The sequence below is a fragment of the Notolepis coatsorum genome (assembly GCF_963971535.1).
Source record: "Notolepis coatsorum genome assembly, contig: SCAFFOLD_306, whole genome shotgun sequence".
Lineage (NCBI taxonomy): Eukaryota > Metazoa > Chordata > Actinopteri > Aulopiformes > Paralepididae > Notolepis > Notolepis coatsorum.
In genome coordinates this window covers 182,362-199,205 of record NW_028173540.1, presented here as the reverse complement: position 1 = coordinate 199,205, position 16,844 = coordinate 182,362, and the positions used below count along the sequence as shown (strand labels likewise).

Below are 16,844 nucleotides of genomic sequence, written 5' to 3'. Positions count from 1 at the left end.
CTCTGTACTCTGATGGAGGCTTCCTCACATGGAAGAAGGAGTCCGAACTCACAGAAGGCCTGAATAGGCGCTTGGTGAGGAGGAGCCCTGACCACCCCCCCTGAAAACAGATCCATCACATGGACCTGAACAGCACACGGAAGTCCTACCAACAGAGACGCGCACGGTGACGTACTCTATGGCGGGGGAATTCCTGCGGTGCACACGCCCAATATACCAGGCCGTGGGACCGGGAACTCCCTCCCCCCCCCCCCCCGTAACGTGCCGAACCGCCACGTGACGGGAACCTTGAAGGACAGGGGGTGTACCCCTGACCGACAGAACAATGGGGAGAGGAAAGGTTACCAGTTCACCCCTTTACGACCCCACACCCATGATACGACGTAACGACAAAAAGAGAATATGACAGTCATAGTCAGCTCTATGAAGCGTTTCACAGCTCCACACAGCGCATGAGCTAACCTGCTATCTGATTTTTACTAAGGAAAAACACAGAATAGAGAGGGCTCTAAGAACCCCGGTCCAACATACACATGTGCTTCTGTGGCCAGTACAACCCAGTTGTAGGTCACATGACACACACAACCCATCATCACCTACAAAAAATGGCAAAAACACTCAACAGAGGAACGCCGTTTTTTTCACAATGAGAGAATACATCATTCTTGATTAGTATCGCCCACAGGCCTTGCTAAGCACACATGACAGCAACCAAACCAATTTCCCTTTAGGAAATAAGTTTCTCCAGCAGATTTAGCACAACCTCAGCAATCAAGCTAAGAGTTACATCGTATCCCTACCACACAAAAGACACAATTAATGCACAACATGTCTGATAGGAGGTGATAAAGTCCCCAGGGAACCGGGGGGGAAAACACAATCCTCCTATTTTACCCTCAATACGGCCAGTTAAAACAGGAAAACCTGTTAATGTGTGAACACACTGTTCATTGTCATTACAGTCTGAGAAAGAACATTCTTTTACTCACTTGTCACCAAGCATAGCTTCATAGGTTAGTTGCCTTAGTAGTGAGTACACGGTACACATAAACACCATGATGTTTCTCACACAACAACCAGATCAATACATCACGATCTGCACGGAGAAGCTAACTGCCAGTGACAAAAACAGCTCACACATAACCCGCAACGTATCCTAAATGCATTGCAACAACACACGTTTTGGGAAAAAACACCGTTATTCACAATACATTTAGCAAAGTAAAACCAGAAGACGTGTTATGAGGTCTGGTCAACCCCGTTCCTACCCGGAACGCAGATCAGCGAAGTGCAGTCACAAGACACCGTAGAACACAGCCGTCCTGTGTTGTTCGATCCGGGCAGCGTCGCCGCTCCAACCAGTCGCTACAGTCTCTTTGTTGACGCAATCCCCGTCCAGGCTCAGGGCAGGGTCGACGAAACATCCCCTGTCAAGGATGACGTCGCGGTCAAGAGTGTAAAACATGTTAAAATCAAAGCACGTTCAACAGAATAGCATCAAGCTAACGGCGATCAGAAGCGAGCTCCCGGCGGCGCGCGAGAAGCTAAGCTACCCCGCGCCAGCCATGGCCATAGCAGCAAGCTAACGTTACCTAGCGACCACGACATGCTAGCCCCGCAGCTAACAGCTGACTGGCTAATAGTAGGCCTTAAGCAGGCCATGCAACGATCCAGCAGGCTAACGCAGCAGTTAACAGCTGACTGGCTAACCGTAAGCTATGAACATGTAAACAATGACATAACACTCACCCAGACAGGCCGCCGTTCTGAACCTCTCCTCACTTTTTAAGAGAAAAGAGAAAACAAGATGTCAACACCGCTTCACAACGGTGACTTTACCACATCCGGCGGAATCAGCACAGTACCAACTGGCCTGTGTAGCTGACTTCGAACATGAATCTGCCGCTATCGCACATTACATGCACATATCCCCTCGTGAAGGAATACTCTCATTTGGATATGAAAGATGGGGCCTTAACACGGTGACAGAGAGAATCCACTCGTCCAGAACACACAGGGATCACCAGTGTCAATGGTCGCGGCCCACTAGTTAAAACTATAATGGTCTCCAGACCAAGGCCTTCTGTCGCCTAGGCGGCTAAACAAAGGACCCTAGCCTGGGGCCGGTTTCCATAAACTTTGTCAAGTAGCCCCCATAGCACTAACAGACAAGTGGAGCCCGCCAGCAAACACTACTCACCCAACCTGGAACGCACCGCTTCTCACAACAGCGGCATGTCCGACAGTTCAGCTGTGGCCTGACAGGTTTCACCCCAACAAACGCAGCAAGGAACTGCAGTTGAGAAGCATGCAGCGGCGTGCTCCCAATACGAAAACCGGTGGAGGGTTTTTAGAATGATCATCATCTTCTAGACACTCCAGTACGAAGACAATATCGCCGTATTTTCTCGAAAATAGTGAGAGAGAAAATAAAGATATGATGTCAACGTATCCTTGTTTCCCAAGCTGTTCCTAATCCAATTTCTTCCATCATGGTGTCAAGTGTGGGGATCTACCGAGGCACTTCTTCCTTGTGGTGAAAGCGAGAAGGAGGAGAGCAGGTGACCACACACCTGCTTATGAAGGTAAGCTGATGAGGGGTGTGGTCAGACTAATACTGGTATTAGAGGTACATTTGTGGTTTATTCAGTACGCGTGCACGTACGCGAGATAGTGCAGTGTGATGCCAAGCTAAGCCACTAACGATACAGAACTAGACTGTAGTGTCCCATATTAACTAGACTAGTGTTCCATATTAAGTAGACTGTAGTGTTCCCATATTAACTAGACTGTAATGTTCCATATTAACTAGACTGTAGTGTTCCATATTAACTAGACTGTAGTGTTCCATATTAACTAGACTGTAGTGTTCCATATTAACTAGACTGTAGTGTTCCATATTAACTAGACTGTAGTGTTCCATATTAACTAGACTGTAGTGTTCCCATATTAACTAGACTGTAGTGTTCCACATTAACTAGACTGTAGTGAAACGCCCCAGATTACGTCTATCTCTACTTTACCTACCATATGACCGAGGAGGCCTGAAATGCCCAAATATCCAATGGTATTACTGGGCAGCACAACTGCGGACGATCATGTTTTACTTCTCATCGGAGAATCCCCCTGCTTGGATCCATTCAGAATCCTGCTCTGTTAAACCGAGCTTACCCTTGCACCTGTATTTGTACTCTGGAGACCGTAAATATCTGAAGAAAAATACAGACAACCCCATTATTTTAAACATGATAGATGTGTGGTTTGACGCACTCAAATATTTGAATATAAATTCGTCCCGATCCAGGTTCAGTCCTATTTGGGGCAATGCCAATTTTAAATCAGGGCAAAACGATAGTGGATTTAAAGTATGGGCTGAAAAGGGGTTAAGGAAAGTGCAAGACGTATACAGGGAGGAGGATGAAGTATTCATGTCCTTTGCGGAAATATCTACAAAATATGATATTCCGAAACATCACTTTTTTAAATATCTTCAGCTAAGGAGTTTTATATCATCTCAGAACCATTCATTGGATATACCGAACATTTCCATCTTAGAGGTAGCAGTCACTAGACACTGTTATGGTAAAGGTATAATTTCAATGCTATACGACTTATTTGTATCTGGTTCAGATGAATCATCTGAATCAAAACTGAATCAATGGAACGAAGACATAGAGGAGGAAATATCTTTAGAAGAATGGAGCGTGGCATGTAAAGAGGCACAGAGTCAGACAGTCAGTAGCAACCTAAAACTTATACAATATAAATGGCTGATGCGTACATATATAACTCCTGTTAAATTGCATAAGTTTAATGATAATATTCCAGATACTTGTATTAAGTGTAGTGAGGAAAGGGGGACACTGTTCCACTGCATATGGGAATGTGTGAAAGTGAAAACCTTCTGGCAAGATGTTATTGATCTGATCGATCAAATCTTATCAAAGAAGTTGCCATTGAATCCCAAGCTTTTTATTCTTGGTTTATATCCTACCACCCCACATCTACAACGCAAAGAGTTTAGATTTATAGATATGTGCATATTACAAGCAAAACGTGTAATAGCTCTTAATTGGAAAAATGTTGATGGACCAAGAATTGGTATGTGGATTAAAGAAATGGCTTCAAATATGTCAATGGAAAAGATGGTGTATATTGTTAGACGTAAACAAAACATTTTTGATAATGCCTGGGGACCATTTGTGTACTTCTTAAAGCATAATACGAATGTTGGGAACTTGCTTCAACAAGAACGGGATTAGGGGGAGTATTGTGGGACAACTCTTATCATTGTGTAAAAACGACAAGAAACACCCTTTACTTAATGTGTAAAACATTTTGGTTGTATTATTATTTATTTATGTTTATTTTTTATTTAAATCTGTATCCTTCCTATGTGAACCTGTTTTTGAAGTTAATTATTATTTTGTGGGGTGGGGTTAGGGGAGGGAGAACGGGGTGAAAATGTTTGCTGAATACTGCTCTGCTGATATACATGTTGTAATTTGCAAACTAAAACCCAATAAATATATTGTTAAAAAAAAAAAAAAACTAGACTGTAGTGATCCATATTAACTAGACTGTAGTGTTCCATATTAACTAGACTGTAGTGTTCCATATTAACTAGACTGTAGTGTTTCATATTAACTAGACTGTAGTGTTCCATATTAACTAGACTGTAGTGTTCCCATATTAACTAGACTGTAGTGTTCCATATTAACTAGACTGTAGTGTTCCATATTAACTAGACTGTAGTGTTCCATATTAACTAGACTAGTGTTCCATATTAACTAGACTGTAGTGTTCCATATTAACTAGGACATGTACTGGTTATAACACGTACTGTGTGTATATCACCAGGGTTATAACATGTACTGTGTGTGTATATCACCAGTTATAACACGTACTGTGCAGGGCTCTACAGTGCAACCATATTGCTTGCATATGCCCCTAGAAATATGTGTGCGAACCGGAAAAATCAATTACTCGCACGTGCGAGTGAAGATTACAGCCTCAGTCGTCCTTTTTTTTTTCTCCGCTGATGAATCGTTAAACTACAAGTTCCACATTGCACTCAAGCCAACGGTCCAATCACAGTAGAGTGACGTGACTGGTTTCATGGGAAAGAAAGAAAATGACCAATCGGAAGCTCTCATTTAGCTTGTTTACTTCCTGAAAGTCCGCCATTGCGATATGCGAGAGTTTCCCGAGACATGTAACTTATTCTAGTCTTACCAATAGCAATAGATTTTAGAACACCTAGATTTAGCGATAGCAATAGTAATATAACGTTAATGCAACAAAACGAATGCCTTGCTTTGTTAACACTATGGCCGCCAAGGACACCTTACCTCGTCATTCCCCGCCATGCTAATTCTGCCAATGACGCCGTAACGCGTCATTGAGATCAATATTTCAAAAATCTGTGATCGCAATCATATTTCTCCCGCGGAGACTTGAGATCTACTGTTGATCCCCTCTCAACTCTCCAACGGTTCAAGAGCGCCATCTGGTGGCCGATCGGCGGATCGCCCAAACCGGAAACTGGAAACGGAAACTGGTGCTCATCCAAAATCGGTCCGACCACTCGCTATAGGTCCCGGGACTCGGGCTCGACACAATGGATAGCGATCCGTTACCAATAACTCGATAAACATGATTTGGACATATACTATTATACAACCTGGAGATGGATCGCATATTTCAACATCCCATAATAGGAATATTTTTGCTCCACGCTCATTGCCCAACGGCCCGAGGAGACTGGGGTAAGATTCAGCGTATTTTTTTACCGTGTTCGATACAAACTGCTCTAATGATCATATCACCCACACTAGATGAATCATCTAGCGTTGGCCACATAATTATAAACGACCCCCCCCCCCCCCATCCGGTCAACATCAGATGTTAAGTAGTAACTTCTAGAAGCACGTCCATTTGAAATTTTTTTTATCTCTCGTCGATCGCTATCAAACTGTATTTGATCATCAATATAATGCATTTAGGGCTATAAATCACGTTCTGCAGAATGCTGCAGAAACCGATAACATATTTATACTTTAGACCGTATTTTAGTATGAATATGTGAATGAAAAAGTATAACGTTGCTACATCCTGAACGATAGATAATTGACGTTGAATGGGCCATAGTAATGTCAATTTAGCAATACAATTTAAAAAGTTATAGCCCTGCAAAGAAGGGGAACTTCTCCATAGACAAATAGAGCTGGCAGAGGATGGTATAATGATGTACATAAGCCTGGCAAAGAAAGTGTTAATCATAACCTTGATGCAGTAGCGTATGTCGTTGTGCCGCACACAACAGCAGAGGTGGGCAATAGGGTCCAGCTGCAGCGCCGGACGGCCGGAGTGCAAGCCGTGTGATGTAATTGGCAGAATCGACTGTCAATCAATAGTCTACCTGACACGCAAACTCATAAACAATGTTTCTGTACTGGAGGTGTACAGTATTTCAATAGGCAACCCTGAAAGGATAATTTTTCTAGAAGAGCAACACTAGCCAAAACATACGCATTGTATGCATAAAAGGGGCTAAAGTTAAGTGACTGTTACTTTTGTAGCAGTAGTTCAATGTCACTGCCTTTTTTATTAGGCCTAGTTGTTGGCTACAACTTTGCTACAGTAGGCATTAATCACTTAATAGTTCAAATGTCTGTGTCCCATTCCCGTTTGCACACGCAGATACACACACACGCAGTGGGCCAGTGACTTTGGTATGTGCTATTGCACAGATGTGTGTCCCGTTTGCACACGCACGCACAGTACAAATATACATTTATTTTTGAGAACAAAAAAAAACGTACTTGAAATATTTTCACTGTGTTCCTAAATATTTTTGTGTGCTCCTAAATTTCTTTGTGCTCCTACATTTTTTCATTTAGGAGCACATGTGTTAGCGTAGAGCCTGACTTGAATGGATGAATGAAAAACTTTATTTAACAGATTGCAGAATGGGTACAATACAGTACGGCTCAATACACAATTGTTAAGGGGATGCAGACCAGAGAGACTTTCGTCTTGTTTACATCAGGGTCCCCCATTTTCAATTCATAGTGACATTTATGACATACCGTAATTCCTCTAATAGTAACCGGGTCTCAAATACAAGCCGGGTCTCTATTAATGGCCGGGTGCGCTCTTGAGCTAAGCAATTATAAGCCGGCCTCCTAATACAAGCCGGTTACTAATATACTGAGCTGCATACTGGGCTAGTTACTTGATTTCACTTTGAAAACGTTGAAATGACCAGTGACCACCTGTAATTGCACTGTTTACTATTTCATACAGTACTTGGTTTCAATAAATGAACCCAGTACATTTTACTGGGTTCAAACTGACACAAAATGTTGATTTATTCATTATGATCCGTTTGAAAATTTGAAATATAGGCCTCCCTCTTATACAGGCCTCCTCCTAATACAAGCCTGGTACCCGCTACAGTTGAAACAAATACAAGCCGGGGTTACTATTAGAGGAATTACGGTACACAACATACGTGACATTATGACAGGTATATAGTACTCTTACATTTGTGACATATACGATATGTAAATATACAGTACTGTTACCCAGAGATCCTAACAGAAAATATGTACATATGATGGGGAGGAGACTGTGCATTAGGAGGGGGTGGGTGGGTGTCTTAGTGTCTTTATACCTGTATCACTGTACACATTAATTAATACTCCTCTAATACAGCTCTGTACATACATCTGATTAGCACTATTACTCAATAGTAGTACTAATGAATAGAGGTGGGGGAAAAAATCGATACGTAGTAGTATCGCGATACTTTGCGTGGCGATACTGTATCGATACAGGGACGCCAAGTATCGATATTTAATTAATAAATTTTTTATTTTTTTGTATTTCTTGTATAATGAAGTTGCATTGTTTGTTTCAATACCTGTAATAGTACAGTAATCCACGCACACACACACATGTGCATTCAGTTAAGTTGGAATATGACTGTAATACAAACAGTTCAGTTTGTCAGGTACATGCAACACAGTTTACAGTGTTTACATCTGTCTGCTTGAGAAAATACCATGTTCTGCAATAAAAATTATTGAAGTGAGATGAACAGACTGAACTTTATTTTACTAGATAAAATAAACAAAGTTGACAAAGTTTTACTTTGCAGTTGAAAAAAGGTAATATATCGCAATATTAATATCGCAATACTCAGCATATCGCAATATATTTAGTATCTCAATACTATCGTATCGTGACTCAAGTATCGTGATAGTATCGTGAGGCCTCTGGTGATTCCCACCCCTACTAATGAATATGCTATATACCCAGTTTAATCACCTGTACATTGTATATTACTTTTGCACTTTACTGTTACAGTTGCACTGTGGTTGAAGGCCAAACTTCTTTTCGTTGTACTGTACAACTACTAAGTGCTTTTTAATGACTATACATTTGAATCTAATCTGTTCTAATCGAGGAAGTGGCAGTAAAACCCCTGAAGAGAGACATAGAAAGAGGGACAGCAGTCTGCCAGTGAGGTGACTTCTGACATGAGAGGGAGAGAGAGAGTAGAGACGGAGATGGAGAGGGATGGCAGTCTGCCAGTAAGGTGACTTCTGACATGAGAGAGAGACCGAGAGAGAGAGGGACGGCAGTCTGCCAGCGAGGTGACTTCTGACATGAGAGGGAGACAGAGAGAGAGAGAGGGACGGCAGTCTGCCAGCGAGGTGACTTCTGACATGAGAGGGAGACAGAGAGAGAGAGGGACGGCAGTCTGCCAGCGAGGTGACTTCTGACATGAGAGAGAGAGAGGGACGGCAGTCTGCCAGCGAGGTGACTTCTGACATGAGAGAGAGAGAGGGACGGCAGTCTGCCAGCGAGGTGACTTCTGACATGAGAGAGAGAGAGAGGGGGACGGCAGTCTGCCAGCGAGGTGACTTCTGACATGAGAGAGAGAGAGGGACGGCAGTCTGCCAGCGAGGTGACTTCTGACATGAGAGAGAGAGGGACGGCAGTCTGCCAGCGAGGTGACTTCTGACGAGAGAGAGAGACAGACAGAGAGAGAGACGGAGAGATATTTATGTTTGTCACCCCTTTGTTTCATCCAATCCAGTTACTCCTTTATGTTGTAATAAACCTCTTTGGACCAATGTGTCCCTAAACTGGTGTCGTTGTGTGATTTTTGCCATTTTGTTAGAATGAAATCAATTTCATTCTGAGTGGCATTAAAAAGCCTTAAATCTGACTGGGCTAAACCTGCAGATACCCTGTTATAACGCTGACCTCTCTCCCCTCACGTCCGGCGCAGGTATCGACGTGGAGCAGGTTTCCGTGGTGATCAACTTTGACCTGCCGGTGGACAAGGACGGTAACCCTGACAACGAGACGTACCTGCACAGGATCGGACGCACGGGACGCTTCGGCAAGAGGGGGCTGGCCGTCAACATGGTGGACAGCAAGTTCAGCATGAACATCCTCAACAGGATCCAGGAGCACTTCAGTAAGACACACACACACACACACACACACATGCATATATACACACACACATACACACACACACATTATATGTACACACACATGCATATTAGGGCTCACTCCTATTAATCGATTAGTCGACTAATCGGTCGAAAGGAGCCGTAATCGACTGGCCAACCTCTTAGTCGAATATAATATAAAAAAAAATATTAATATGCTTTTATTTTATTTATTTTTATCATTCTTTCCAAAAGAAAAGAGGCCTAAAAGCGTGGCTAACGCTAATGGCACGCATACCAGAGGCTAACTGCCTACGAAAACAGGCACAGAGGCACTGAAAGAGGATTTCACCCATCTAATGAACACACTAGACTATAGACAAATATCAAGATGTATCCATCAGTGGACCAATTGCATGCTTTTACAGAGGACAAGAAGCCTTCAGTCGACTCCTTCAGACATTAAGCACCCCCCACAGCCCAAATGGAATGCTAAAAAAAAATATATATATATTATATATATATATATATATTTTTTTTTTAAGTCGACCAATAGTCGACTAGCGGCAAATTTTGGCCAATCCTAGTCGACCATCCAAATCCTTAGTTGGGGACAGCCCTAATGCATATACACACACGCATACATATATACATACACACGCATGCATATATACATACACACGCATGCATATATACACACACATACATACATATACACACGCACACATATATTATATACATACACACGCATACATATACACACACGCATATATATATAATTGACTTTATTCATACAAGAAAGAGTAAAAAAGATATTTCACAATGTACATTTAAACTGTCTCATATATATTTTATTTACTTTATTTATACAGGAAAGGGTAAAAAAAGACATTTCACAATGTACATTTAAACTGCCCTGACTCAAGTTACAAACTGGTTTTCAGCAGGTTCCTGTTCTGCAGCACATGAAACAATAATTTAAATACAAAACAAATAGGCAGTTGCACTACATACAATCATACAGTATAATCCTGACAAAGAACATTGCATTGTGGACAGTAGGGCTGGGCGATATGGCCAAAAACGTTATCGCGATAAAATTATAAAATTATTTTCATATAACTCTATATCGATAATTATTGTCGATATAATGTCTGTCAAGTTTAATTAACTTCTTATGCCCGGTGCCGATGGACGGGCTATTAATAGACTTGTTTTGCTGCTGCGAATGTCTCGAGTTGATGTCGTCATCAGTCCGCGCACGTTAGCAGTTAGCCAGAGCAAGCGGTGTATCCCATGACAATGTACTAAATATCCCTAAAATACTTTGTTCCGCCCCAATACATTGCAACAACGTCCACCGTATACCCCACACTACTATAACCATGGCGTCAGAATTCACGCCACACACACACTCGGCACGTAAACTATAAAATAGCGCCGTGCAAGCTAATGATCCTAGCCAGCCTTGTTTACTACCCAGAGGTGCAGCGCGGGTCTCCTTCGCTCTCTCTCGGCCATCTCCTTCACTGATTGGTTGTTAGTGCGTGTGCTCATATCCAAGCTTGGAAAATCCATATCGAAACTTTGCGACCACACTTCATGTTTATTTCAAGGAAATAATTTATCGCGATAGTTATCGTTATCGTTTTATCGCCCAGCCCTAGTGGACAGCAAGGACAAACATGCAGTCATAGCAGTCGATACAATCGACAGCATCAACCAGATTAAGGCACTGTGTCCACAGAAAGCGTTTTTTGAGCTGCCAGCACCTTTCTGCCATTCATTTCTACGGTAAAGACGCGCTAGGAGCGCTCCTCTTCCCAGCGCCGCACCTCACGTTTTAGCACTCTCTGCGGCTAGCGTTTTTTGGCGGAGCTCTCTGGGCGCCTCGAGTAGAACATTGTTCAACATTTGGAGAGGAGCGCCGCTCATCAATGTCACTTTGTTTGACTGACCGATCAAAATCGAGGAATTGGTGGGACTAAAAAGATCAACAAACATGGCAGAGGAGAGGCTGATTATTGCGGTGTCTGACAACCCAGTAATATAGGACCTAAGGTATATACAACCTATACCGCAGATGACTCAACAATAAGCGCTCCCTGCACTTTGGAAGCGGTCTGGGCATTCATATTTTTTATATCCAAAGCGCTCCGCCTTGAAAAAAAAGCTTTCTGTGGACACAGCCCCTAAGACCTAGTAGAGTCTGATCAGTGATTACAGGTGTTTTCTAGCATCAGATGTTGTTTGTAGGCCTGTTTGAAGACACAGCCCCTAAGACCTAGTAGAGAGTGATATGGAGGTTATTGCTCTGATGTGGAATGGGATCTTGTTCCAAATTTTGGTGTATGTGTGGGAAAATTATCTGGGTCCATAATTATTTTTGTAAGCCGGTACTGGAATGAGTGCATGTGAGATTGATCTGGTGATCTTGACTTGTATTGTGTCTTGGGAGTAAAGCTACGAGTGTTGGCGAAGAGTTATTTCTGAGCATAAAATCGAACTTAGTGGCTAGATTTTGTCTAGTTCTGAAAAGTTGTAGCAGAGGAGTGTGAGTGCAGTACAGTGGTGAGTCCAGGGTGGAAAATTACCATGAATTTTACAAGCTCTATTGTACAGTCTTGCTATGGGTTCTGTAATTTCCTTTGTTGTGAGGGACCAGATTGGGAGACAGTAAGATATTGTTGAAAGAAAATAGATAAGTGTCGTCAGCATATAATCAGTTTGAATGATTACATTACATACCATTGGAAGAATAAAGAGTAAGGGACCCAAAATGATACCTTGGGGGACTCTCATATCACAGGGGTGATGTCACATGGGCAATTTCTACCACTTGGGACCTATTTAATAGGTATGAGGAAATCATCTTTATCACAGAGGAGGAAAGTTGAAAAGTGCTAAGTTTATTTAAGAGAATCTGGTGATCAAAGTCTTTACGGAAATCAATACAAATGTGAAAATGTATATACACACACATACATACATATACACACACATACATACATCATCTATTTAGTATGTCTTTCTACTGGTCTATTTTCATTTGAAAAGTGTTCTGATGTGCATTTATTGGGTCTCATGGTAAACCCTGGCTAGTGGAGACGAGGCCACAACACGGCTAAACCCTGGCTAGTGTAGACGAGGCCACAGCACGGCTAAACCCTGGCTAGTGTAGACGAGGCCACAGCACGGCTAAACCCTGGCTAGGGGAGACTAGGCAATAGTCCATTAGTCAGTCAGTTTGGTCTTAGTCCACAAGACTTTATTAGTCAGTTAGCAGTTAATTTTAATGTTTTCTTCCATTCTAAATTAGTCATTTCTAATCCATTTTTATAAAAACATTTAAGAGGTCCTGCATGACTGCATGTGGGGAAACCCAATTTCACAGGTTTGTTGATTTTAAATCAACTGACTGACCAGTTGACAAAGTTCTATGACTCTTTCTTTAATCAAGGACGGTCCTATTTACTAGTATGATGGCTTTACAAATATAACTGTCTGGTCCCGATAAAGCAAATCCCCTCCCTTTTGCACTCATGTTCAATGTTGTATCTTATGCACGTATTGATTCTGATGTCTCAAAATAGATGTATAAACCTAGATGTATAAACCTATTTCTGTCTCCCATCTGTCAAATTAACCCAACTATATCCTGTTGTCTCTCGTTCCACAGACAAGAAAATCGAAAAACTGGATACGGACGATCTGGATGAAATTGAGAAAATCTCCAGCTAAAGAGAATCGCCCAACCCCCCCCGGACTGTACGCTCCTACAGTGTTTTAGGCTTTTAATTTTTTGTAGTTGTCTGAGAGGAGCGCCACAAACACGCCCTATATGTTTACACACGTGGACGTCTTCCTCTCTGACTGGTGTTTTTTTAAAGGACATGCCCTGTTTCACTCTTTGTACTAGTTTTTAAAATAATAAAGTCTCTGAGCTCTGTATCGTAGCTCTGCTCTAAACTCTGTTCTGACCTGATAGAGCCCCACATAGCTTCTGCTCTGACCTGCATATTGTGGATAGAGCTCCACTTAGCTTCTGCTCTGACCTGCATATTGTGGATAGAGCTCCACTTAGCTTCTGCTCTGACCTGCATATTAAACTTTTCTGCATTTTGCTCTGTGGCCGTTTCTGCACTCGGGAAAAGAAAGGAGTCCCTCTGGGTTCCTGAGCCGGACCATTCCTTTTTCGGTGCCACAATGTCGCTACTTTTAATTTTTTTCTTTTTTTCAAATGGGAACCTATTATTATTATTCTAAACTGAATGTAACTACAGAATGCAACGTTAACACGTCATCCTATTGTGCTTTCTTACCAGAACTCAAGTACAAAGGGTGAACTCCTGGGGTATGCTGAGCGCGAGACATGGTTTTAATTTTTTATCTCTGAGGTCATATCGGTGAGATGGTGGTTTAAGGTTTTCTAAGGTTCTATGCAAACTATCCTCAACCTGCGGTAACTATATCCGCTTATTTTCATGGTGACAGCTCCCTGGCTTACAGCACCGGGGAGAGTGGTGAACGCCAAACAGGATGTTTATAACTCCTTAAGGTTTTTACCTGTTCAATAGGAATTACCGATTCATGGACATTGTATAGACCTGTTTGCTGTATACGTCAGACTCGGTGTGCGTGCGCATCAAGGGGGCAAAAGGAACGCAATCCTGGTCAGAACAACGGGGCAGACTACAATATTATTTGCATTTGTTAGCCATGCTAGCAATCTAAACAATCAATCCATGCCAAAGCTAGATATGTAAAAGGTGAAAGACTCACACATAGCCATGCTGATTTGGAAAAATGACATCCGGCCGTTCGTTTGAAACTACTTTTTAGTCAGGGGAGTGTCATGGTTTCTCCATAGAGCTCCATTATACTTTTAGTCAGGGGAGTGTCATGGTTTCTCCATAGAGCCCCGTCATACTTCTTTTGGCACAGAAGCTCGCGCAGGTAGGGGGCAAACTTAGTCACGTGACTCAGCTGGTATTGCTGATTGGCTCGAACACGGTGTTTGTATACAGCAAACGGGTCTATACTCGTACGTTAATTATAGTCTATCTACCAACCATGCCTCATGCATTTTATTTCTTTGTTATTTAGTTATTAACATGGCCGTCGTGTCACCGGTGAGCAGTAATTTTGTCCCTTTTTTCTTTGTGTCCATTATCCTAAAGAAACGAGCAAACAACCTCATTTTTTTTTTCTTTTTTTTATTTAAACTAGCCTATTACGGTGTGCTATGAGCTGTTGTCATCATCATGATTGTGAGGCAAAAACAGAAGTTACACAATGCGTTCCTTAAGTGCATTTTATATATTATATATAGGAGATTTTGCTATTGATATTCAAAAGGTATCGGGCTCAGTATTCTGATCTCAACACTTGAAATTTGGATCATACATTGAAATATGGTCGTCTTTAGGATGTGTGAATTATCTTATCTTCTCGAAGCCAAATGGACGCATGGACTTAGAAAAAAAAACTTACTGAACATTTGTTGGAAGGAAAACGTGGATGAATGACAGGCTGCTGGTCACTTCGAGTACGTTTTAAAATAAATATGAATAAAAATATATAAATACAATAAACATTCCTTTCGAGGTTGGATTTTGACAGATGCAGCACTTCATTAGAACGGTGAGATCAGATTCTCATCGTGTGACGTCACAAAACGAAGAGGAGCGATAATTGGTGCGTTCGAATGAGACGCCGCTACGCTTTTTCTTTTCTTTTTATTTTTATTTTTTAAAAGGGCAACGATTGGTCGATCTGAACCACAAACCTCTGCTGGCGCTTGAGACTAGTGTTGTCACGATACCAACATTTTGACTTCGATACCGGCCCAAGTATCACAATACCGGTTCTAAAACGATACCGTGGCAAAAACCTAAAACATCAGGAAAAGTTATGGAATATAACACTGTTGACATGCCCACTACGCAAAGCATGCGCTCGCTCTCTCTCACACTGCTCCGGTCACGCATCCACTCAACTCATAGAAAATACAGCATCAGGCTACTATTCTAAAAGTATCGATACTAACAAAATGGAGTATTGGACCGTTAACAGCTGGGTATCGGGATACTGTTCTAGTATCTGTGTATCGTGCAACACTAATTTAGATGGACTGTTAAGTTCTTGTCATAGAATCTGTGTTACTGAGTTGTGTGAGAACCGCACAAACCTTGGAGAGGAGTTAACGACATGTCTGAGGTTTTCAAGATTGGGTCTCATTCTCCAACGGACTTATGACAAAAAGGGCTTTCTCTTATGGCCATTTGAGACCTTTTTCGGGCAAGACATGAATATAGACAATATATTATAATATAATATTAATTATGTGTTTTGTTGGGACGGTTGGTGAATCCCAAAATCGGCCCGAAAAGGTCTCAAATGGCCCTAAGAGAAAGCCCTTTCGGTCATAAGTCCTTGGTGAATGAGACCCTGTCTTTATTTGTCATGCAGATGAACACACACGCATCCGTCCGTCTTTGTCAGGGACGCGGCAGCGTTAGCGATCTCTGCTGCATGTTTTGGGTTTATCTTATCTAGAGGGGACACCCTTGCGAGCACGGGGGATAACATGCAAACTCCACACAGAAAGGCCAAGATGCCTGGGTTTTGTCTTGGGGAATGAAGGCAGTTTGATTTGGACAGTTGGATGTATTTACCGCTTCAACGGGAGTTGGTTCCGCCTGTACTTGTTTGCCCCACAATGTAAAACCACTCTGTTACTTAATCTTTATAGCCATGAACTCACACGGCAGGCAGCCTGCGGCTACAGGACTATAATAATGACTCCAACTTTTTTACGGGTACCTTGTTTCCATAATTAACGTAACTGTTACAGATGAGGTTAACTAATGCATTTTGAGTCGTGTCACTTATTAAATCCCTGTTTTAAAACACGTTGCAGCGTTATCCGTGAAGGTGCGTAGCCCCTTACCACTGGTCACTGGGTCAAAGGTCGACGTGTGGCGCTCTTGTTAGCTGCGCTCATGCGCACAGTCCTGTATTTTTCTGAATGACATGTTGGATTAAAAGAACACATGTTGGATGGTCATGCGTCGTTTCATCTGTTTATGATGTTTCTTGTTCTAGACAGAACCATGGTACAGAGGATAGTCATACAACACAAACACTTTATTAAATATATAATTACATATATAATTAAATGTATTAATATAATTAAATATATAATACAATTATTAAATGTACATTAGTGCAGTCACAGTGGCTCTGTGTGGTATCTGAGTCATTGAAGGGGTTTCAGGGGAACTAGTTTATTTAGACAATTTAATTTTCTAGAAGTTTTATTTTTTTTTAAATGTAAATAAATACAAACAATTTAAAATCAAAACAAAT

General features: G+C 41.8%; 1 protein-coding gene and 1 pseudogene across 2 annotated transcripts in view; both read left to right on the top strand.

Moving 5' to 3' along the window:
- LOC311247756 (ATP-dependent RNA helicase DDX19A-like) overlaps nt 1-16,542 on the top strand; it is a 42,309-nt gene extending 25,767 nt beyond the window's left edge. Inside the window, exons 11-12 of the mRNA XM_084338758.1 lie at nt 9,305-9,496; nt 13,153-16,542. Of these exons, the coding sequence (XP_084194884.1) occupies nt 9,305-9,496; nt 13,153-13,214 (254 nt within the window). The 3' untranslated portion in view covers nt 13,215-16,542. The remainder of the gene's footprint in view (nt 1-9,304; nt 9,497-13,152) is intronic.
- Nucleotides 1-16,844, top strand: part of LOC311247754 — a 186,661-nt pseudogene that overhangs the window by 68,343 nt on the left and 101,474 nt on the right. The window lies entirely within an intron of this gene.